This window comes from Asparagus officinalis, chromosome 9, assembly GCF_001876935.1.
Source record: "Asparagus officinalis chromosome 9, Aspof.V1, whole genome shotgun sequence".
In the NCBI taxonomy this organism is placed as follows: Eukaryota; Viridiplantae; Streptophyta; class Magnoliopsida; order Asparagales; family Asparagaceae; genus Asparagus; species Asparagus officinalis.
In genome coordinates, this window is record NC_033802.1 from 67,630,293 (window position 1) to 67,655,613 (window position 25,321).

General features: G+C 36.9%; 2 protein-coding genes across 2 annotated transcripts in view; both read right to left on the reverse strand.

Annotated features, from left to right (window-relative positions):
• LOC109824280 (probable dolichol-phosphate mannosyltransferase) lies at positions 288 to 6,946 on the reverse strand. The gene is made up of 11 exons (XM_020390846.1): positions 6,659 to 6,946; positions 6,522 to 6,578; positions 5,061 to 5,179; positions 3,567 to 3,666; positions 3,423 to 3,456; positions 3,280 to 3,356; positions 2,756 to 2,781; positions 2,486 to 2,650; positions 2,290 to 2,404; positions 1,618 to 1,738; positions 288 to 626 (listed from the first exon to the last, which is right to left on the reverse strand). Exons 1-10 carry the CDS (start codon positions 6,680 to 6,682, stop codon positions 1,634 to 1,636), a joined length of 822 nt encoding a protein of 273 aa, XP_020246435.1. The 5' UTR covers positions 6,683 to 6,946; the 3' UTR covers positions 288 to 626; positions 1,618 to 1,633.
• Positions 7,742 to 25,321, reverse strand: part of LOC109823596 (phosphoglucan, water dikinase, chloroplastic-like) — a 30,538-nt gene continuing 12,958 nt past the window's right edge. Inside the window, 8 exon segments of the mRNA XM_020389875.1 lie at positions 7,742 to 9,050; positions 20,262 to 20,388; positions 20,528 to 20,687; positions 21,021 to 21,097; positions 21,179 to 21,265; positions 21,380 to 21,466; positions 23,932 to 24,049; positions 24,636 to 24,706. Coding sequence (XP_020245464.1) covers positions 8,155 to 9,050; positions 20,262 to 20,388; positions 20,528 to 20,687; positions 21,021 to 21,097; positions 21,179 to 21,265; positions 21,380 to 21,466; positions 23,932 to 24,049; positions 24,636 to 24,706 — 1,623 coding nt within the window. The 3' untranslated portion in view covers positions 7,742 to 8,154.

Below are 25,321 nucleotides of genomic sequence, written 5' to 3' on the forward strand. Positions count from 1 at the left end.
TCATATGCGTAGATTAAATCAGTACATGGAAAGCATTAAAATGCAGGAGCTTTCAAGGAACCTACCACGAAAACAAATTCAGGATAGCTGGCCTGGAGTTGAAGATGTCAAATGGCAGATACGTACGACGGAAAGGTGAAGGTTAGTGGTGGGATATGGATGAAGGAAAACATGGCGTAAATTCCACCAAGTTGATAAAATACCTTGTAGCCGAAGGGAATTTATCAAGGTGCAAGCCAATTCGGAGGAGGTCGTTCATGGGACACTAATGAAGACAAAATGAGAGCTTTGGTATCACAAAGACAATACGCCACAAAATGATATTATAATAAACCTACACTCCAGTAATAAGATTCTGTCTTAGGAAGAACTATTGCAACTGGGGCAACAACTCCACAATTGACAATATGTTGTTGTGTTCTCCCCGTAATTAATAAGACGAGAACAGAACAAGGGAAATCAGATTTCATTCTGATCCCATATTAGTCGTGATTCCCAATAATCTATCCTCAGCAGTATATCCTCCATGAAGTTAAATACAAGCAGATGACTGAACTTTGGGCTAATGTCCTCAAGGAGTGCAACAAGCATGAGCATGTGAGCAGCCCCTCGATCAACTGCCTTACCTGCAAAATACAGCGAAACATGATATTCAAATTAGCAATCTATTTTATTATTTTTCATGCTATATAGAATAGGGGGTGGAAAACTCAAATTTTTTTGGTGTCCAAATAACACAAAGTTAGTCTCTATTTATAGAGTTTGAAAAATGAAAAATAATGATATAAAAATTAAAAATTAATTCATAGTAATTATCTCCCAAAATTGCATTTAAAAATTATGAAGAAACCAAAAAATGCCGGCCAATCAGACCATGACGCGTGGCAGCGTGCATGGCTGATGCCAGCACAAGCCCGACACGCGTCATGGTCTGATTGGCCGCGCGTTTTTCTAATTTTTTTTAAAAAAATTGTGGCAGCCTCTGGGCCCCACGCTGCAGAAAAACCCATAGGGAATTTTTCCCTTTCTCTCCCCTCTGTTTCCAATTCCCTTTCCTTTTCCCTACCTGTTGCACCCAAATATCCCCCAATCCCTACCTGCTGCAGGTAGTCTAAGAAAGTGATTGAAGACCCTCTTAATAGTTTATTAAACTTTCAAGACAAACTTGAGAAGGGTTCAACATACTTTACTCAAAATCCTTATCAATACTCAAATGATTCAATCGGGCTCTCACCTACATCTACATGTCCACAAGCATCACCAATGACATGAAAATAATCAAATACTAATCAAATAACCAGTTTCTTAAAGGTCCCAAATAATTAGGGTGTCGATAATTCTAATTTGATAATTAATAAAGTAAAAGAGCGTGAAATAAGGGGAAGGTAGGAAAACACAGCGCGAACGCTACGCCTATAAACATGAACAAGCTATAGCAAAATTACCTTCCATCATTTCTATGTATATCACTCTAAAACATTCAAATATCAGATGATACAGATCGGGAAAAAAAATCTTCCTATGTGAAACCAATCATATAACTATGAAATGGTTACAACGTCTATTGTTTTGTTAACCAAGTTAATGTCACATGAAAACAAAATCAGAAAACAGTACCTCAAAGTAAACTTTTTTATGTTGTCAACAATAAGTATACGAGGCCTTTCAGGTATTCAACTATCTCAGATCCTCCGAGCTTTGAGCTCCCATAGACTCTGTCCACAAAGGTAATTGGAACCTACAGCAAGCATAATAAACCTTAGCTAACAGAAGATGTTGTTTCTAATAGAAAGAAATTATTAATTTGCAAGTAGTGCAACATACACATAGCACATAAAATTGAAGATATATTAAATATTTCAATAACCGAAGAATGATACCCCTGTTCGTTCGATGTAATTCTAGGGAGTAATGGTTTTGACTAATGATTTTGACTAATCCTGACAGTAAAAATTTTAATCTTCAAGAGAATTTTTTTTTTGGAATGGTAAACATACGAAAAAAAGGGAAATAATTAACTAGCCGATGCCACATTCAGAGAAATCAACGTCTCAAAACACTCTGCAGATGATGTTAAGAGTCACTTTCAGCAAACAAGATGCATGTTGACTTCCAAACTTCAGTGTAGTTCAGCAACAAATTAGATTCCAATAAGATCATCCAACTAAAAGGAGTGACATTCAAAATTTGCAAGTCCTAAGGAATATATAGTTTCCCTACCTCCTCAATGTGATATCCTTTCCTGGTGGCCCTAACAATCATCTCCATTTGAAATTATAGTTTCCCTACCTCCTCAATGTGATATCCTTTCCTGGTGGCCCTAACAATCATCTCCATTTGAAATACATATCCCTTACTGACACACGAGTTCATGACATCCTCAAGAACCGATCGTTGATAAAGCCTGTATAGAAAGGAAAAACGCAAGCTAGCTATAAAAGTTCAAGGGAACCTCAAAAGATGAACTTAACCTTGAAAAACGTACCGAAACGATCCAGTGAGATCTGATACCCCAGGCCATAAAAGAGTTTGTGCAAGTACATTTGCTCCCCTACTTGTCAATTTCCTCATGAGATTCCATCCATGTACACCTCCATTTCTAACATACCGCGTTCCAGTAACTATATTTGCACCAGTTTCCTTCTGCTTCCTAAAAGCACGAGACATGATAGATTCTTTTGTTTAATGCCACTTATCCTTATATAAATACATAATCCCTAGTCAAAACATTGCCAAAAAATGTTCAGAATTTTACCTGATGAAGTTTGGTAAGTACTTTGGCTGCAGAAAAAGAGTTGAGCGTAAGTAGAGTGATGAAATAACTAAAACAGAAACTGACAAAATAGTCTTGAAATAGTTGAGGGAAATATGAATCTAAGGAGCAACCTTAGATTAAATCTAAGGATGCACCTCTTGATGCATGTGTTGGGCTATTCCAATAGATGCTTCGCTCCCTTCATCATCATCTAAATATCTCAAAACATCTATAAACAAAAATCATGATGTTTTAATATTTCTAGTACATAGTTTTCATCGTCTCTTTAGTTGTATTGTCATAAAACCGTTAATTTTACAGTCACTTGATGCATAGATAACTACAACCCAATGCCTAGTTTTTTGTTTATACACCATCCAGAACATATAGAACGAGATGAATGGAGTGGATCAAGTAAATTGATTGCATATAACGTAGTTTTAAAGTTGCATCCTTAGATTGAATCTAACGGGGCTCCTTAGAATCATATTTTCCCTTGAAATAACTCAAACAGAAGGCATTACATGGTGTGATAGATCGGCATCCATGATAACAACAAAGTTTCCAGAAGCATGCTTTAGCCCATGATAGTAAGCAGTTCCTGCATATTATTGTGTAAGGAAATAATTTATGATCTTTGGTAGAGGAAACAACAAAAGAAACATACCCAAACCAAGCTTTTTAGGCCTTGCTCTTAATAGCTGAAATTATTTCCTCACCAAAGAAAATTAATAATAAGTATCAATAACCAAATAACAAAGAGAGGGTCAAGCATAAAAAATCTTCTAGTTATCTGAATTACGATTCTTACAATTCGATCTTCCCCATATACTTGCTGCAACTGCTTTATAACATCTTGTGTTCCATCAGGGCTTCCATCATCCACAATGATAACTTCAAAATCAACATCCCTAAAAAATTGCAGACAATTATTTTTCTGAGTTTATGATTTTTAAAGAGTTAATAATGTAGAAAATGCAGGGGAAAAAACTTTTGACTGTAGGAAACGGTACCGTTCAAACTTTAAAATGATTTGACAAAGGTAGTTTAGTCTTGCATTCATGATACTCAAATGGAAGAGCCAACTATAAAAGCCACCATTACACATGATAACCATGGATTCTAAAGCCTCACTGATCAAATTGACCCTTACAGCTAAGTTTCATGAAAAGTACAAGTTTAACAACATAGTTAGCAGTTTAGCACTCATTTCATTAACAAAAACCAGTTATTATTATTATTATGAGGAACAGGTAATGGTCACTCATTTCATTAACAAAAACCAGTTATTATTATTATTATGAGGAACAGGTAATGGTTAGGGAAATAACATTATCTCAAAGTGAAACCAACATATAGGCTGATTTGAGGTTCATAGACAAAGGCTGAGTGATAATTATCTGCATGAAGAAGGCAACAGTTGAGAAAGTTGAAGTAAGTTTAATGATTACAAACCGAGTACAGGATACAGTAGCAATGTTGAGTGTCAAGTTTCTTTAAAGAAACAATGTGTGCATTGGATGAGGGAATTGAGAACAAAAATCTTGAACGACGACATGAATGGTAAAACCAGCCAAAAAAAAAAAAAAACTAAATAGGCGAGCAGTTGTGATGATGGCTATTGATCCAGAGGGGGGGTGTATAGCTGTCAAAGGCTAAGAAATGCCGAAAATCATAGGAGAACCAAAATGGAGAATTTAATTACCATTATAATTTTGGTATAATTGGTGACGGGACAAACTTCAAGTTACCCTTGCAGATTTCTAACAGTTCAAATTTCAACTATGATTTCATGAATCGTACTCTACAGGCAGTTATTAAAACAACATCTGCATGCCCGTAAGAAAAAGTGTATCGTCATAATTTTTCACAAGCTATCAACATGAACATTTCCCATTTTCTAAAGAATGTACTCAATTTCATAGAGGGGTGCAAACAAAATGCATGATATTTGTTGTAAAGAAACAAACTTAAGAATGTTGCATAAATGAATACTGAAGTTCAAGTTACAGATTCATAGGGTGCAGTATATAGAGCGAGATCTCAAGATAAAGACGACAACAAGATCTAAACTTGAGATGACTCTGAATCTAGACAAAAAATCAATATTTTCCTTTATAAAGACCAAAACTTCACTGATCTGTTCAGTATGACCTAGAGCTTACACTCATATTAGCTGATTGATGAGCAAATTGGCAAAAAAAAATCCAATTTGGAATGAAATCAGAATCAGATCAACAGCGTCCATTTGTAATGAAATCAAAATCAGAGTTGAAATTAGAGAAAGGGAGAAAGGGGCAAATACTGAAGATGCTTGAAGATGAGGTAGACGATGAGCGCGATGTTGAGACGCTCGTTGTAAGTTGGGATTATGATGCTGTACTTGTTCTCATTCTTCTCATCATCGGCCTTCGCCATTGATTCCTGCTCCAAAATTGACGATCAAAACCCTAAAATTGACTCAAAGTTGGGACCTTTTTCCGTTTTAGGGATGTTAAATGGGTGGGTTTGGATATTAAATGGGCGGGTCATAAATGAGCGGACATGTTTTGCCCATTTACCCATTTATGGCCCATTTAACATTTTCTAAATGGGCGGATTTTTACCCGCCCATTTAATAAACAGGCCGCCCATTTGCCCATTTAACTATAGTAGCTATATATGTATAATGCTTTTAGGATGTTTTTTGTAAACTTTTAGAGGTTTTTTTGTAAACTATTAGGGGCTTTTTGTAAACTTTTTGAATTATCAAAATATGCATAGGCATGTACATAACCCCCATTCAGGAATATCATGAACATATTGAACAAGATAGCATTAAAATTACCAATCATGTATTTTTTTCTTTTTATTATGTCAAGCACAAATAACTCAAAGAGGTTGTTAGCAGACTTAGACAACATCATAAATGTACAAAGTAGCCAATAATAAGCACGTGTTACTCCATTGTATTCAAAACCACACAGATAAGCAAGTAGTATATAATTTAGGTGAAGAGAGTTCCAAGGAAAATTCTAGTTCTGAAAACCACCAAATTTGTGTAATTATAGGTTTAAATAAATGGGTGGTTATTCAAACTCCATCAACATCTGATCTGATTTAAATGGTCATTATTATAAATCTAGATGTGAAAGTAGGATCAATTGCGGATAACTTTCTCTCAGCTATATTTTTTTTGATGGAAAATAGGGCATATTGCCCTATCATAAGTATGATATATAACTAAAATTGTGAGATACTTACAAAAGAAGATATCTTCAAATGATTTAAACGATATCTCTGAGATGGAGAAAAAATCCAAATCAGTAGAAAATATCTTAGAGATAAGAATAAAAGAAAGCTACCAACAAAGAAAACGAAAAACACAGTCACATCTTTAACTATAAACTGTCAGCAATAAGGTCATTTTTATATTTAAAAAAATGAAAAAAAGGCAAGAAAACTCTATAGAATTGGCTACTTATATAATAACCTATGCAGAGAAGTCAAAATAAAGACAAGTCCAAGCTGTCTAAGAAAAACCTCTATAAAAGCCAACCCACCATATTCTCATCCTTCGTTCTCTTCTTCATCAATACTCTCAGCACATACAATTACAAACTTCAAAAACATGAAGAGAATATGCTAAAACCTTTATACACTAAACCTTAACCTTTAGCGTAAATAAAAAGTCAAAAACTTTTCTTCTCATAAGCACAAATTTCACTTTTATACACTAAAACAGAAGTTTTACAGCAAAAAGAAGCAATTTCGTACAGTACCATACCTTCACTCGTGACCTCCCAGGAGACGAGTCGCCTCCAATCGGAACACTGATCGAAGTCTGCAAAAATCCCCATTCCCACCATTACAACGAACGAAATCAATCAAAGAACAAGAATCAGTTAACGAATCTTCACTCACCTGAGCTGCAAACGCGTGCGCCATCGCGAATATCGAAGAAAGACTAGAGTTTCCCGGTTGAGGCGGCAGAGGAGGCTCTGGCTTCGCGGTTGAGGCGGCGGAGGAGGCTCTAGCTTCGAGAGGCGGTTGAGGCAGCGGAGGAGACGACGGAGGAGGAGGCGGAGGAGGCTCTAGGTTCGAGAGGCGGTTGAGACGGCGGTGGAGGAGGCGGAGGAGGAGGAATTGGGGTCGGGGTTCGAGAGAAAAGAAGAGCTCACTGAGGAATTGGGGTCGGGATTTAGGGTTTTTGTTTTGGGAACACAAGCGGGCGGGCAAACGGGTTAATAAACACCGCCCATTTAGTGCCCCATTTAGTATAATTTAAAATGCACCCGTCCCATTATTTAGTGCCCATTTAGTATAATTTAAAATGCACCCGTCCGATTAGACTTATTTAATTAAATAGGTGGGTTTTGGACGGGTCAAGTAATGGACGGGCTAGGTATGTAAATGAGTATGGGTAAAAATTGACTTCCCTAGAAAATACGAATGTACAATTGAATTTATAGATTATAAATGGGCAGCTACTGTCCAGTGTGATACGAATCTCATCAACTTGGAAGACTCGGACATGGTCTCATTTAGTGGCTCGAACTCGAAGTGCCTGCTATTTTAATAGCAACTGGTCCACGTCCGCATTCAATTAAATTAGACCAAGACATTCTGAGGCATTTCGTTTTCTATTTAAATTAATAAAACACCATATGTAGTTTACCAAATTTCATTTATTGTTTAGTCACGGTGTCCCTTTTTTATTTTTTTAATTCTCCTGCCATGAATGTGGAAGCTGCAAGCATCCTTGTAACTTAAAAAGGATTGGAAGGGACTGAGAAAATATAGAGTTTTTCCGTCATTTATTTATTTTATTTTATTGAGAATTTTTTTTTTGGGGAACTTTTTATGGTTTTATTTTAGTCCTGTAGAACTGCAATTGCAAATATCTAGTCAAAATTTTATTTCAAACTTTCGGCTAGCAACAAGATAATCAAATTATGAATGAATGAAAAAAAATAGCAAATGAATGTCACGTCATCAAGTTATGAATGAATGAAATACAGATCATTTTCATAGATAAACAAGCACTTGATCACAATAGAAAGACACTGATGTATATCTAGCATAGCTTGCGACCAACCAGATATTGGATTCGTGTTTGCAATATTTTTCTTGATCCCATTTGTATGTTGATGTGCATATCGTAGTGTTTTTATTATTTTCATTTTTTTTTGGGTACTACAGAATAGCATCTTACACTCGAAATCTGAGGAATCGATTCCAAAATTATTGCTCCTATAATAACCATACTCTTGCGAGTTCAGGCATCATCATCGAGAAATAAAAGTCGAAATAAGCTATAGCAGTTACGGACTTGGTACATAACACTCTGTACTAAGACGTAACTGATATCCTGAGAGATTTTTCATCTCCCTTTTTATTTGCAACCGAGTTTGACAGCGTCACGGCTGGGGCCTCGACTGTACTATGAAGATGTCGTTGCCAACAACGCAACCTTCGACATCTTGAGGAGACCCAAACTTCTGCTCGAGCAAAAACCCAATGGTGCAGAGCCGCTGGCCAAGCTGCCTACGGAAGATAGGATCAACGCTCATTGTCTTCTTGCTGTAATCTACGGTCACACGCATCACTTCTCCATCCGCAGGTCCCGAGCTCATCACCAACATCTCTTCACTGAAGTTGGCAAAAGCCAAAGTACTGACCCTGCCGTCAAACTTCCCACACGAAAGCCGCCATGGAGTACCTCGAGTCCCCGAGGCAAGAGTTTCTCCTAACCCGGGAGCAATCTCAGCTTCGACAGACTGTGGATCTTGGTCAGTTGGGCTAACAGTGTGAAGCACAAAGGAAAGCTCAGGACTTAGCATTTCCTGCACTAGAACAGCCATTGTTGCTTCCCTCTGGGGAACACCAGCAGCTCTGCGGCTTAAAATGGCTCTCCTCGTGTAGAGAGAAGCCCATACCCGAGCAATAGCGGATCCAAAGATTTTAGGGTTTGCAAGGCTGACGTTTGGGATGGATTCGTACAAACCAGCAGCTGACATACCGGCTAAGTCTTCGACATTGGCACTGGATCTCACTATAAGCCGAGAATCGGTTGAAAGGGTCTTGCTGAGAGTTTCTATGACAACATCAGGTGGTGATTGGGCTGAGATTAATGCCTGGAGCTCCGAGCATAGATTGTCCAGTTCGCTGCCTGTGGATGTCTCTACTTGTTCTATAAGGGAATAGAAAGACTCTAATGACCCACTTGTCTTTAGTGCTGATTCCATTGATCCAAAGGGGATCACTGCACCTGAGGGAACTCGGAAGGAAGCTGGAACGCCTTGGTCACTGTACACTGTCATGAGATTGGCCAAATAAGATGAAAATATACAAGGCCAAATAAGCTATAGCAGTTCACTGTCTTGCTAGACCTAGTTCAACGGAAAGAGAAGTACCAAGCTCAAGGCTTGCTACAGCTTTAGAAGAAATAGGAAGTACAACAATTTATTAGTTGATATTCATTTGTATATTGTCAAAATTCTGAAGCTCACATATCAGTAGTTGTAGTTCAGGCTGAAAGTAATAGACGGAGAACACAATTATCTGAGTTCTAACCGGTAATAGCAATATCTATATATTTGTCGGCGCTCACTTCCTACCCTCCCACTATGCTTTAAATTGTTTACATCAATTCAACAGCAGTCACAAATCACAATAGGAAGACTGCTTCCATCTGTTGAATCCCATGTAATGAAGGTCTTCATGTTGTTTCTAAAAACAATGGAACAGAAGATATCAACTCTAAGTAGAGTACGCAATCAGTTCCTGCTACAGACCTATTGACTATGCCTCTACAGAAAAGGAACATGAAAGTAAACTAACTGGGTCATCTTATATCTATATAGGTAATTTTAACAGCGTCTTCTGAGCTGTGAATGATTAGCATAATCAAATTGCCACACCAAAGGGGAAAATGCTCTATGGGTTTTTGGCTTTTGTCTCTTACTTGCAGTTGAATGAATTTCCTAAAACAAATGTCTCTTTTTTCTTTCTACTGGTCTCTTACTGGGTCATCTTATATCTATATAGGATGCCTCTTCTTTATTAATAGTAATAGATTAGACTTAGACAAGGAGAATTTTGGCTGGTTTCTCTCTTCGTAGATCAGCTTTTAGATCCATCAGAAGAGACGGCCACTTTCTTCTAGCCAACTGATCTTCTTGGATTTGTGAGGAGCCATTTTTGCCCTATAATTTCTTTGGTTAGGAGTCCCACACGCCCCTGATGTCAGGTTGACCGTCTAGCAAAATTTTCTTAACTTTCATGGAGATGTTCCTGTTAGATCTACATCATAAAAACTTGAAATCTAAAACCATATAGCCATGATTAATTCAAAGAGATTAACAAAATCAAAAGAGAGCGGAAGCTTATACCTGAATCCATTGCTTGATCTTGATTTTGGGTGTTGGATCTTCTAACCTTAGGGTTCTCTCTAAAACCGAATTTCTCTAGCTAGATGGGGGTGTAGAGAATTAGAGAATGTAGTAACCCTAGATTAGGGACCATAACCCCTTATTTATAGATGTTGTACTTTTGTAATTTAGCCCCTCAATAAATCACAATTACAACCTGGTATCTGCACATATAACCCCATGATTATATTTAAATACCCATTAACCCAACTTAATTGATCACTTTAGTGGGTTATCCTGAAAGATAGCAATACACATTGTTTAATCATATGTGCCCACAAATAGATTTATTAGATTAAATCCAACAATCTCCCACTTGGGCACCATATGATTCCTTAAACTGTGTATAACCTTATGAGCTCAAAAATTGCTATCACTGAAATGGTATTTCCGAACAATCTCGTCCATTGACTATATCAATATAGGATCAAAGCGGCCTTCGTCACATTTATCGTGACTCGACCCATCAATGGTCACATATATCAATACAATCAAATGACATAGATCAATCATGGATGTGCAGCATGAAAATTACATGCAATGTGATCAGTACATGTCTATTTTCAACTGGTCCTCCTTAGTGAGGTCAAAACCAAACATAATGTAACAGAGTGTCTTAACTGAAAACTTTATTCTGATCAGACAATACAAACAAACATAAAGCACCACAAATACAAACTCCCACTAAAACATAATATCCTCAAATAATACCACACCCATATGAGCAGTATGCTCATGAAAGACCTTAGGTGGTAATCCCTTAGTAAGAGGATCAGCTATCATGGAGTTTGTCCCAATGTGCTCTATGGATATCTGTCCACTCTGTACCCTTTCTTTCACAACCAGGAACTTAATGTCAATATGTTTTGACTTAGTTGAGCTCCTGTTGTTATTGGAATACATTACTGCAGATTTATTGTCACAATATAACCTTAGTGGTCTTTCAACATTTTCCAAAATGCGCAGTCCCGTGACAAAATTTCGCAGCCATATTCCCTGATTGGATGCCTCATAGCAAGCTACAAATTCTGCTGCCATAGTGGAGGAAGCTACTAGTGTTTGTTTGACACTTTTCCATGATATAGCTCCTCCTGCTAACATATAAATGTAGCCTGATGTAGACTTCCTGCTATCTTGGCATCCAGCAAAATCAGAGTCCGAATACCCAATGACCTCTAATTTCTCTGATTTTCTGTATGTGAGCATGTAATCTTTTGTTTTCTGAAGATACCTCATAACCCTTTTGACTGCTATCCAATGATCCATACCAGGGTTGCTTAAGTATCTGCCTAACATCCCAACAATGTACGCAATATCCGGACGCGTACATACCTGAGCATACATTAGACTTCCTACAGCCGAAGCATAAGGAATCTTCTGCATTTCCTGAATTTCAAGGTTACCTTTAGGGCACTGATTGAGACTAAACTTGTCTCCTTTAGCAACAGGGGTGTCACCTGGTCTGCAATCTTGCATGCCAAACCTTTTAAGTACCTTATCGATATAGCTCTTTTGTGATAATCCAAGAATACCCCGAGAGCGATCTCGATGTATCTGGATCCCTAATATAAAAGAGGCGTCCCCAAGATCTTTCATCTCAAAATTCTTTGATAGAAATCTCTTGGTTTCGTGCAACATGCCTATATCATTAGTGGCAAGCAAGATGTCATCCACATACAGAACCAGAAAAATATACTTACTCCCACTGAACTTGTGATATACACAGTCATCAACAATGTTCATCTCAAAACCGAACGAGATAACTATTTGTTGAAACTTATGATACCATTGACGAGGAGCTTGCTTGAGTCCATAGATGGATTTCCTTAATTTGCAAACCATATTCTTTGGGTCTCCTGACACAAAGTTTTCTGGTTGCACCATATAAATCATCTCATCAATGTCTCCATTGAGAAATGCAGTCTTAACATCCATCTGATGTAACTCAAGATCATAATGAGCAACAAGTGCCATGATTATTCTGAAAGAGTCTTTCGATGAAACCGGAGAGAAAGTCTCTGTATAATCAATGCCTTCCTTTTGAGTATAGCCTTTAGCCACAAGACGCGCCTTATACCTCTCCACATTACCGTTTGCATCCCGCTTGGTTTTAAAAATCCATTTACAACCAATTGGTTTTGCACCTTCTGGCAATGGGACAAGTTCCCAAACCTTATTGTCTTGCATAGACTTATACTCTTCATTCATGGCATCAATCCACTGTTGAGAGTTAGAACTTTTCATGGCCTGAGAGAAGTTGATTGGATCATCTTCTAACATTCCACTACTTTCCTCATGTTCTTGGAGAAATACAATATAATCATCCGGAATAGCATTTCTCCTTTCTCTCGTGGATCTCCTTAATGGCACTGGTTCTTGAGGTTGTTGAGTTTGTTCTTCTGGAACAGGGAGTTGTTCAACATTATCATCTTGAGGTTCCGGATTTACTTCTTGAGCAACAACAGGTATAGGAACCTGAATATTGTCAAAAGTAACTGTATGGATTGGATCTGAAGCCAATTCCTCCTCAAAACTAATGTCTCTAACCTTATTTCTCCCCCCAAACTCAACATCCTCAAAGAATGTTGCTGTTCCCGTCTCAAAAATATTCCTTATAGTGGGATCATAAAACTTATAGCCCCTAGAGCGATCAGGGTACCCAATAAAGTAGCTGCTAACTGTTTTGGAGTCCAATTTCTTTTCATTTGGCCTATAAGGCCTTGCCTCAGCTGGACATCCCCAAATATGTAAATGCTTTAAACTGGGCTTTCGACCAGTCCAAAGCTCATAAGGTGTTTTAGCAACTGCTTTACTTGGTACTCTATTCAGAATGTAAGCTGCTGTCTTAAGTGCTTCTCCCCAGAGTGACTCTGGTAAAGAAGAATGAGCAATCATACTTCTTACCATATCCTTAAGAGTCCTGTTTCGTCTTTCAGCTACACCATTCATGCTAGGTGAACCCGGCATAGTGTACTGTGGGACGATACCGCATTCCTCTAGGTATCTAGCAAATGGTCCTGGACGTTGTTCACCTGAACCATCATATCTACCGTAGTACTCACCACCACGATCAGATCTGACGGTTTTAATTCTTCTGTTGAGTTGATTCTCAACTTCAGCTTTATAGGCTTTGAACATGTCCAGAGACTCAGATTTTTCATGAATAAGATATAGGTGCCCATAACGTGAGTAATCGTCTATGAATGATATAAAATATTGTTGACCATTCCAGGATTCCGTAGGGAATGGCCCACAAATATCCGTATGTATCAATTCTAAGACATCCGAAGATCTGTTGGCACCTAATCTCTTCACTTTGGTCTGTTTTCCCTTGATACATTCAACACATACGTCGAAGTCCGAAAAATCAAGGGAATCCAAAATGCCATCAGACACAAGACGCTCAACTCTACCTTTTGAGATATGACCTAAGCGCTTATGCCATAATGTCGCCGAATTTTCCTTATTTAATTTACGCTTAGTACCACGTGATTCCACATGCAAGGATTCATTGTAAGAAGCAATTGTATCAAGCAAATATAGGTTGTCATAAATACTCAAGTAACCGGTTCCCACAACATTTGAATTAAAAGATAAACTGAATTGACTGTTTCCAAATGAACAAGAATAACCTGATTTGTCCAATACAGAAACAGAAACCAAATTCCGTCTAAAAGACGGTACTACAAAAGTATCTTTTAAATCCAAATAATAACCAGTTCCTAACAACAACCTAAAGTGCCCAATTGCTTCCACATCTACCGATTGTCCGTCGCCCACAAAGATGTGTCTTTCAACATCACTTGGCTTTCGGTAGCTCAGGCAACCCTGCATAGAAACACTTATGTGAGTAGTAGCACCAGAGTCTAACCACCAAGTGTTTCTAGGTACTGAAGCTAAATTAACCTCAGAACAGACCAAAGCAAGGAACGTACCCTTATTATCACGCCAGGCGTGATATTTTGTACAGTCCTTCTTTACATGTCCAGGCTTCTTACAGAAGAAACAACCCTGATTATCCTTATGTTGTTTCTTCTCAACTGGACCCTTAGCAGCTTCCTTATCATTCTTCCTTTTCTTGCCCTTATCCTTAGAGGCATAGGCCAAATGAGCACTTTCTGTCTTATCTTGCTTCAACCTGTCTTCTTCTTGCACACAGTATGAAATGAGCTCATTTAGAGTCCATTTCTCCTTTTGACAGTTATAACTGACCTTAAATTGGTTAAACTGTGCAGGAAGAGACAACAAAACCAGATGCACTAATAACTCGTCACAAAGATCGAGTTTAAGTGCCTTAAGCTTTGAAGCAATATGAGACATTTCCATAATGTACTCCCTGATATTTCCTTTGCCCTTATACTTCATTGAAATCAAGCGAGCTAAAAGCGTGCTTGTTTCTACCTTATCGTTTTTCGCAAAACGCTTCTCAATTTCGGCAAGGAAATCTTTAGCCTTAGTAATCCCTTCGGATTCTATGCCCCTGAAGGCTTCCGGAACGCCGCGCTTAATGATCATAAGACTCATGCGATTTGAACGCTCCCACTTCTCATGCTCCTTCTTTGCATCAGGAGTGCTATCCGCATTGAGAGGTTGGGGTTGTTCAGTTCTTAATGCATAGTCAAGATCCATGCAGCCAAGAACAATTAATATGTTCTCTTTCCAAACCTTGAAGTTTGTCCCATTTAGCATGGGAATTGAGTTGATGTTAGCAGAAATTGTTGCAGCAGATGCATTAGCTGAAATAAAACAAAAATGCTCACATCAATAACCATAATCAATAAAATTCAAATAATGACAATCCCCATCCAAGATACCGGCACAACATTAATATCAAGTCTTTGGACAGTAATATTAACTTGTAAGTGATACCTTGTTGCAATGATCAAACATTGACAATAACTCATGTCAAATAATGAAACTATCTTTGGATCGATTCATTATTCACATGTAAACCTTATAATTGTCACACGCTTATCATCGCAGATGTGTATACAGTCTAAATAAATATTAACCTTCCTTTGGGCCGATTAAATATTTACACGAAAGCATACACACAAACATCTCACATTCCTCATGAACAATCTACACAAGAGAGGTTACTTTGGCAACTTCTTGTTTCAATTAATCAATTGGAGTGAGAGACAACCTTAATACCTTAGTGTCATAATATTTGAATTAAATAATTGATTAAAAACCAAATTAGATTTAAATTAAAAAGTTTTAATTTAAATCAACTAAATTTCCAAAAACTTAATTGGGGTCTCACAGCTTAATTAGGGCCCATAACTTAATTAAATAAATTAAGTATACCAAAATGGACCCATGAAAAGCCGAGGTTTAACCATAATGAACACGAAGTTCCCTTAACTTCGAACGCAAGGTTCGACTGTATTGAGTACGAGACTCACTTAAGTACGAACGCAAGGTTCGTTTGAAAAATGAACGCAAAGTTCAACCTGAGCACGAACGCAATGTTCGACCTGAGAACGAACGCAAAGTTCGTTAAAAAATGAACGCAGAGTTCAACCTGAGTACGAACGCAATGTTCGACCTGAGAACGAACGCAAGGTTCATTTAAAAAATGAACGCAGAGTTCAACCTGAGTACGAACGCAATGTTCGACCTGAGAACGAACGCAAAGTTCGTTAAAAAATGAACGCAGAGTTCAACCTGAGAACGAACGCAAAGTTCGTTAAAAATGAACGCAGAGTTCAACCTGAGTACGAACGCAATGTTCGACCTGAGAACGAACGCAAAGTTCGTTAAAAATTGAACGCAGAGTTCAACCTGAGTACGAACGCAAAGTTCGTTAAAAATTGAACGCAGAGTTCATCCTTGAGTACGAACGCAATGTTCGACCTGAGAACGAACGCAAAGTTCGTTAAAAAATGAACGCAGAGTTCAACCTGAGAACGAACGCAAAGTTCGTTAAAAATGAACGCAGAGTTCAACCTGAGAACGAACACAAAGTTCGTTAAAAAATGAATGCAGAGTTCAACCTGAGAACGAACGCAAAGTTCGTTAAAAATTGAACGCAGAGTTCATCCTTGGAACAAACGCAAAGTTCGTTTGAGGTAACCACCTCCTCAATTTTCGCCATGAACCCTTAGGGTTTCAAACTGAAACCGCCGCCGTCAAACCCAAAAATCTTTGATTTTTATTTTCAAAACAGATCCAGAATTGGAAAAAATTGAAGAAAAAATCAAAGAAAAATCCAAAAAATTCCAAAAGTTACTGTTCATCGGCGATTTTTTCAATTACTGTTCATCCGAAAAAACTTTACTTTTCACCCGAAAAAAATTTTCGTTACTGTTCACCGAACATTACTGTTCATCCGAACCCAAAAATTGAATCTTTAACCAGAGATTTAAGATCAAAAACCCAATAAAACTTAAATCCCTAAGAATTAATCAAGGTGGCTCTGATACCACTTGTTAGATCTACATCATAAAAACTTGAGATCTAAAACCATATAGCCATGATTAATTCAAAGAGATTAACAAAATCAAAAGAGAGCGGAAGCTTATACCTGAATCCATTGCTTGATCTTGATTTTGGGTGTTGGATCTTCTAACCTTAGGGTTCTCTCTAAAACCGAATTTCTCTAGCTAGATGGGGGTGTAGAGAATTAGAGAATGTAGTAACCCTAGATTAGGGACCATAACCCCTTATTTATAGATGTTGTACTTTTGTAATTTAGCCCCTCAATAAATCACAATTACAACCTGGTATCTGCACATATAACCCCATGATTATATTTAAATACCCATTAACCCAACTTAATTGATCACTTTAGTGGGTTATCCTGAAAGATAGCAATACACATTGTTTAATCATATGTGCCCACAAATAGATTTATTAGATTAAATCCAACAGTTCCATACCCAACCCAGTTTTCATGGAGTGCATTCTTAAACAATGATGATGATGATGACAATAAAACTGCTATTGGAAAAGTAGAAATAAGTCAGACCATCAAGTTCTCACCAAAATTTACAAGGGAAATGTTGTTTTTACGTATCATTAACCAGATGTGGGAAGGAGACCACCGGGAGTAACCCAATGTTGTATAAGTTCATCAGAGTATACAGATGATGCTCGACTGCAGCTAATTTTTTGATATAAGAAATGGGATTGCAGGTTGTACGACTTATAACGAAATCAAATCAACACTAAGACCTCATTTCATTATCATGAAGTATTTAGACAGGTAAGTTCAGAATTGCCAGAATTTGAGGTTGTTAACTGGATACGAGTAGAAATATATAAAACTTGGAAAAATGAGACATGATACAAAGATCAATTCCCGAGGGAAATTTTGTTTGCAAATAGACGTGGACAGGACATGTCGTTGGCTTCATATTGTGGGGTCTCTCTTATGATTAGTAGGATCATGTAAAAACTGCCATTGGTTCTTGGGATCTTATCCACTCCTTAACTAATGAGCCTTAAAGTCATGTCCACTCATACGAAAATATCATCCATGGACAATGCTGTCAAATATCTTTTGTATGAATGGTCTTTGATGATCAAGCCTTCAGTATTCCCGACCACTTCATTGACAGGGATTATGTGATGCAAACACCGAGCAATGAGCTTGAATTTTGGGATCCTTGTCAAGAAATCACAGCCAGCAAGGTTACTAGAGCATGATTAACATTGAGGAAGGTAGAAGGTGGAACCCCAGAAGCCTAAAGGACCGGACTTCACCAGTCATCGACAACTTCATCAGTGAAATGAAAGCTTAACAGATCCTAAGGAGCTTCCACCTTATAAATAATATGTTCTTCTCTGTATGTCTAGCTAGACAAAAATTGTTCTATACATGACACCGACTACTACACTTTCTCCTTCTACACTTCCTCTCTTTCCGTCACTTCAAATGTCTTTTGCTCAGATCCCATAGTAATACACTATACTTTGGGTTTAAAAAAAAAATTCCCTCTACTATGTTCTTCTTTCTATCATTGGTTGGTCTTACTATCAGGGACTCAAAATGGTCACCTGAATATAGGCTGCAGTGTAGTCCCAAGGTTAACTTCAAGGTGCCAAAGCAACAGAACTGATAGGTCTAAACATATGTCACACATAATCCATAGAAAAATCCATGCCAAACAATGATGTGGGAGATAGACTTTTGTTCATGAGGATCATAGTTAGAAACAGAGAAAGGTAACCATGATCGAGTCGCATTGACCATGTCATGGAAAGAGGGATTCTGATAAAGCTCATCTGATGCTTTCGTCTCACTGGATGAAAATAAAAATGATGGATAATGAGTTAAAAAGGAAATTCTTATTGAAATCAGCAACAAAAAAAGCCACCTATGTAACAAGTAAATTTCAATGGTTAAGAATCCTGATCGGTACATATTGATAGGCAGGATCCAAATGACGCGGAGAGATGCACAAGCAAGAAGAATAAAGACCCTCTCAATCAAGCAACTATCTAATCTTTTTCAACTAAATCTAAGGAGTAGGAATATCATAGCTTTCCATATAAGTACTAAACTCGTAGCTTATCATGGGCTGATCTTTGTATCTTCAGCACAATAAATTCCTTTATTAGCTAATTTATCAATGCGCAATGTTCTATTGTAATGTTGCTTATTTCGTGTCTTATTGCATCTATGTACTTTTTTTTCCATTCTGTGTCTAATACAGTATGGCATTCTGTGAATACCACTTTCACCGTGAAACTGTTGCGGTACAAGGTTAAGAACAAAATTTATCTGGTTGACGTCAACTGTGGATCTTCCCAGACTAGCTATACCCAGGAGGAACAGCTTTTACTCTCAAAAAGGGGATGCTCACACTCTACCAAGAAAAATTCATCACTAAATTTAAGTATTGAGAAAAATCCATATGATCCATTGAATTGAAGTTCAATTAAACCTGCAATTATTTATCTGTTCATGGTTGTGTCCACTTCCAGAAGACAAAGGTAAGATATCAAACTAGGCAACTTAGCTGTTCATGTTCGTGCCTGCTTCCAGAAGACAACAGTAAGATATTAAACCCTGTGATTCAGCTATTCATGGTGGTACCTACCTCTGGAAGATGATGGGAAGATATTCAACCTTGCATGAGAGGGATTCCACTTGTTCCATCGAATAACAAGTAATTTGAAGCAAGGAAACAGTCCAAATTTGAGGAATCATATGCGTAGATTAAATCAGTACATGGAAAGCATTAAAATGCAGGAGCTTTCAAGGAACCTACCACAAAAACAAATTCAGGATAGCTGGCCTGGAGTTGAAGATTTCAAATGGCAGATATGTACGACGGAAAGGTGAAGGTTAGTGGTGGGATATGGATGAAGGAAAACATGGCGTAAATTCCACCAAGTTGATAAAATACCTTGTAGCCGAAGGGAATTTATCAAGGTGCAAGCCAAATCGGAGGAGGTCGTTCATGGGACACTAATGAAGACAAAATAAGAGCTTTGGTATCACAAAGACAATATGCCACAAAATGATATTATAATAAACCTACACTCCAGTAATAAGATTCTGTCTTAGGAAGAACTATTGCAACTGGGGCAACAACTCCACAATTGACAATATGTTGTTGTATTCTCCCTGTAATTAATAAGACGAGAACAGAACAAGGGAAATCAGATTTCATTCTGATCCCATATTAGTCGTGATTCCCAATAATCTATCCTCAGCAGTATATCCTCTATGAAGTTAAATACAAGCAGATGACTGAACTTTGGGCTAATGTCCTCAAGGGAGCAGAGGAAGTGTCCCGGCACCCGGATTTGTTTGAACAGGACCAGATAGATATATTGTAAAACAGGAAAAGGGAAAATTACTTTACTACTCGACAGCGTTCTGGAATTGACTAGGATGAAATTTTCTTTGTACTGCCAATGGAAAATGATGACGTCCTACATTTTCTTAAGGAAGGAAGTAAGACACATGCAAGTTTGTTACGGAACCCCAACCACATAAGCGGTCTAGAAGAGACCAAAGATCAAAACAATATAATCACTATAGAACTTTTAGACTCGCGTGACTACACAACAAAGCAAAAAATTAAAATGCTAAAAAGAAGGATAACAAGGTTTACAACCCTCAAATCAAGTCTTACCTTTCTCAGAAAGTAGCGATAAAGCTGCAAGATGACCACATACAGCAGCCTTTGCCCCAGATAGACTAATATCTGCTTCTGAAAGGTCTAACACACTAGAAATTTCTTTATGCAACGGTTCCCTATCCTGCAAAGAAACATGAATATCGTCAGATCTGATTTCATAAGAGAAACTAACTTGAGGAATTCAAAAAAATTGTCATACTACAACAAGATGAGCATATAATATGCCTAATGCTTGTCTAATCCAGGGATTAGTGTGGTACCTTATTTGAGTAATGTGCACTGGCAATATGAGGTGAAGAATCTTTTAACAATTCATTGGGAGATGAAGCTCCGTTACCTGATAGATTTTGAGGCAAGACGACCTCACTATCTTCAGGCACAGAGGAGCGTATATTGACATGAGTAGCTGATGCTTCCAACCTGGTTTTCCACATGAATATAATTAGACAAGAAAATCAAAGATAGCATATTAATATTTGATACACAGTGTCCAGATAAACATGTGCATACATGCACATCTATGACAAGGAGTAATTAATATAAATGTTAAAATTTATAGGCTTTGTGCAATGTGCCAAGATACACTTAGTCTTATGTTTTTTCTAATGAACTCATAGCAAGTCAAGAACTAAAGTCTAAAGTGGACTCATTAATCAAGTAACAAGTTAAGGTACACTTGCAATATTTGGGTAGCCATAGAGGGGGGATAAGTAATTTCAAGTAAATTCTAAACAAGAGAGATTATGATTTAACCTCACATATTTCCCTTCAAGCTTTCTAATATCAGCAATCCTATCGGCATCGTCACAAGTCACAAAAGTCACATTTTCCTGCATGTGGCATTGTTAAGTACAGTAGATAGTTATACAGATATTATACCCACGTATAAGAAGATGATGTATTTTACCGACTTGTCTAGCCCTGACACCAAGGTGTGACAAGTGAGGTAACTCCTGAAGGAGCACAACTCCCATTATGTTACTTCCAGCTGCCTTAACCTGTCGCAATCATTATTCTACCAATTCAGAGGTTTTCTATCTACATATTACTGAAGTAAAATGTATAGAAGGAAAGACAAAATCAACATATATGCATTGGAAAGTACTAACAACCTCCTCATCTCCATCAGCCTTATTAACAACCAGAATTACAGGTCCTTTGATAGATAAAGGCAAAGAACCAGGAACTATGCTCTCTACCTGAAACATAATAAAGAGATAGTTGAGATTTATTTAATAATCAATAACTCAAAAATAGAGAAAATTTGCCCAGACACAGTAATAAGCAATTATATACATTGCCCTTTCAACCAGTATGGTTGAAATAATTTAAACTACGATTCAAAGAATTTGTAATGTACCATGTTGGGCTGAATTTGAAAGCACTGCGAAAGAAAACAATCAGATCCGTATAAAATTAAACCAAAAACTAGTTTTCTTCACTAAAGCTATAACGAAGATATTATGAAAAATCATGTTTCTATAGGCTGATTTAATCTTTGATGTGGGACCCTACATTTGAAAGTGTGTCCTCAACTGGCGTGAGACAAGGTTTTAAATATCAGGGAAATATCAGATGGCTAAAAGTCATATAGGATTGCGGATATCAGGGAAATATCAGCGATATGTGGTAAATATCAAAATGCCAAAACGGATGTTTGCATATATACTATAATGCACTAAAATGTATTCTCAACATACATAATGAAATCTAAGCATACAAAATATAAATAATATATGTTTCGGATCACTAATCAACCTTTCAAAACAAAGAAAAGTACAAATCAACGCGCAACATTTCATTTGATTTTTTAGGCAAAAAAATCATTTGATATAATGGAAAAATCTTGATATCTCGCCCAAAAATTGCCAAACGTGATATATTATTTTGCGACAAGCCATATAAAAAGAAGATTTATTGGCTAACATATCGGTTGATATATTGGACATATCGGGGATATATCACCTAAAATAACCAAAAAGCGGCAAAGAATATTTAGATACCATATCCGTTGTAGCAAGCACTGTAAAAGGATATATTGGGCGATATATCGAGCCATGCCCGGGATATTTAAAACAATGGTGTGAGGTGGAAAAATCAGGTGAAATCTTAAATTTTCTTTTTTTTTCTTTTGCTTTCTTTTCTTGTTATTGCTTATTCCACATCATTTGGCATCAGAGTCAAAGAGATTTATAATTGCAACTTCACCAACATTACAGTGATTCACAGTTCTTCACGATATCCAATTTCAAACTCAAAAGCAAGTTTTCTCTTGCCGAGAGAAATTGATGCAAAACCAGAAAGAAAAAGATGAAAGAAAATGGGGGAAAACGGTTGTCAAGAATTCTTTTAGAATTCTAATTTTAGTAGGAAATTTCTTGTAGTCCTATCTATAAAAGGGAAATTATTAGATATGAATTTTAATTGATTTATGAGTCCTTTACGAATCAAATTATTAGGAATATTTTTATATTAGTATGATTAAATTTCTTTTCTCTTAGGGATTACTTTCTTAATAATTAAGTCTGCTAAGTTCATAGACTAGTTTTTCTTCAATATAGTTACAAAAATTTTACAAAAAATTATGGTTTCTACATTTTGTGTTATTCAATTTTGGGTATGATACCTTCTAAATGTGTGAGACCTTATTTGGTGTGAAACCATTGATCTAGGCTTAAGACCAGTATCTTAAATTTTTTCTTTTAAAAAATTCTTCTTGTTCCCCAACATATAGGGTCTTAATAGAGAAAGAGTGCTACCAATTTAAGACTAGATAATTGATTTAGGATTATTTATTTGAATACAAATTTAAATGAATCTTTGATTATGATTGCTATCAGGATTAGTTATATTATTTTAAATTCGATTTTGTATTCTATTTGTATTAGCAGTCCAATATGAGTCTATAAATGATCAAATTTTATCAAAAAAAAATTTGGATTGTTTTAGAGTTCTGATTTCATGTTATTTGTTTCCTAACCCTACCCCATAGGCCCATAGTTAGGACCCCTTCTCTCTTCCTCATCTAGCTGCTAGCCTATTCTTACTTTTTTTTTTCTTGGACCAACCCTCTCCATCTCTTCCTACAAACTACCGAGCTGCCCATCCCCATCTCTTCGCTATTCTGCACCTGACAGCAACCGATCTGAAGCTCTTAGTAGAATCATTAAGGAGAGGCTTCCAATCCAAACTTGCTGTTCTTTCACTACAATTGGCAATACTAATAACTCCTGCTAGCATTTTACTTGCGTCTGTTATCACCACCAACACTCAGCAACCGTCGAAATGAGCATATTGTTCAAGTCATTCTGAGACCGCCTTCATTGATCTTGAATCTAAACACGTAATTTTGAAAGCAAATACAACAAAGTATGCATTAAGTAAAGTTGAGTTTGAGCATCCAACACAGGTTAAGACTAAGTGCCAGATATATTTAATGAGATACATTTTGCATGAATCCACAACTATTCTAAAATAGTACCTTAGTTTATCAATATACTAGCCCAACAGTTTTTTGTGGTCATTTGCATAGCTCATTTATTTAAGAGTAGGCATATGTAGGACATCATGGCTCAGTACCTGCTAAACATATAGTTATACGAAATTCATTTAAATAAGTAAACTAAATGCCTCACTTCATTTCAAATAAAGAATTTTTACTTGCCTCTATAACAGTTCCATGAGCCACTCCCGGTACTAGAACATCCCAGCCAGAGGATCCAACAGCAGTTCTCACTGCTTTCAAAAGAAGAGTGCAAATCTTTGAAACCTGGAAGATTACACTACAAAAAAAACATTTATAGGTAAAAATTAGATTTTGCTCTTGTTTTAGTTAATAAACTAATCTGTAAATCATTATCATCTAAGCTTAAGCTTTTTTCCCATAGAGATGGGATTGGCTATGAAGTATGAACAAATATTGAACTTGTAAGAGCCCTAGAAAAGAATTGATGAAGTTTTCATGACTAACTGTCAAAACTCAGATGAGGCGGTGCCAAACTCCAGGCAGAACCAATTAAGAGCAGATGAAGGACCTAAAATAGAACCTTGATGGCTAATTAGCAAGTAGGCAAACCTACCTTTTTTAGTCATGCAGTTACACTAGTTCATTTATTAAGCAAGCCTCCAGATGGACAAAGAACAAAATCTAGACAAATAGATATGACAGATTTTCGCCTAGAAATGACATCACCTCTCCAACTGAGGGTCAAAATAAGCTAAGGAGCTCAAAAAGGAGTAGTAATCACACAAAAATCAGAAAACGAACAATGAACTAACCAATAAATAACAAAATCCAAACTAGACCTGATGAGACCACAAGGCGGATAAGAAAGCTAAAATGTCATATCAATCAAGTAGAAGCATTACCCTGAACGAATTTCAGCTTCAGCATATGTCCTTACGCTATTATCTGGTACTCCGAAGGCTTTCCCTAGTATCTACAAGATGAAATGATCAATAGTTCAGTCAGAAGAAAGGAAAGTTGCCAAAAGTTGTAAACACATGCGATCAGAACCGTACTCAATAAGTATCAAAATCAGTAGTCTTAACAAGCTGACCATGTTGTACAACTAAGAAAATTAGTCTTGCCTAAATGAAATCGTCAAGTTTGCTTAAGGCTTTTAGAAGATATAGATCGTGCTATATACATTCAGCTGTTGTTATCATAAAAAACTTCTAGAAGACATAGATCATGCTAAATACATTCAGTTGTTACCATTAAATTTAACATTTGGAGTGTGCAGCAAAAAAAAAAAAAAAAAACCTATCTCACAAGCACAGAGGAAAAAATCATTACACTTATCCAAGATCCCGGACCCTGAGAAAAAAGAAATAGGATGCATTTCAACAAAGAAAGTAAATTGTACTACCAGAAAAGTCTGATGGGTCTTTCAAGTACAAGCACAAGGAATTTGTTAAAAGCAACTATCAGAGTAGAAGATTTGATAAGTATTTAGAAAAACGTTGCCTAACAAAATCTAAATAAATATGAGTAGTATAGTGTCTAAAACTTTTATGATAAGTTGATGACATATGTCATATGATTTTTTTTA

Bases quoted from the DNA above. Each gene is read 5' to 3' on its own strand.
- LOC109824280 (XM_020390846.1), bottom strand. From the start codon at position 6,682: ATGGCGCACGCGTTTGCAGCTCAG. The intron at 5,180-6,521 runs GTATGGTACTGT...ATTTTGGAGCAG, and splicing joins CTGGGAGGTCACGAGTGAAG to GAATCAATGGCGAAGGCCGA. The intron at 2,782-3,279 runs GTAATGCCTTCT...CTTTTTCTGCAG, and splicing joins ATGCCGATCTATCACACCAT to CCAAAGTACTTACCAAACTT.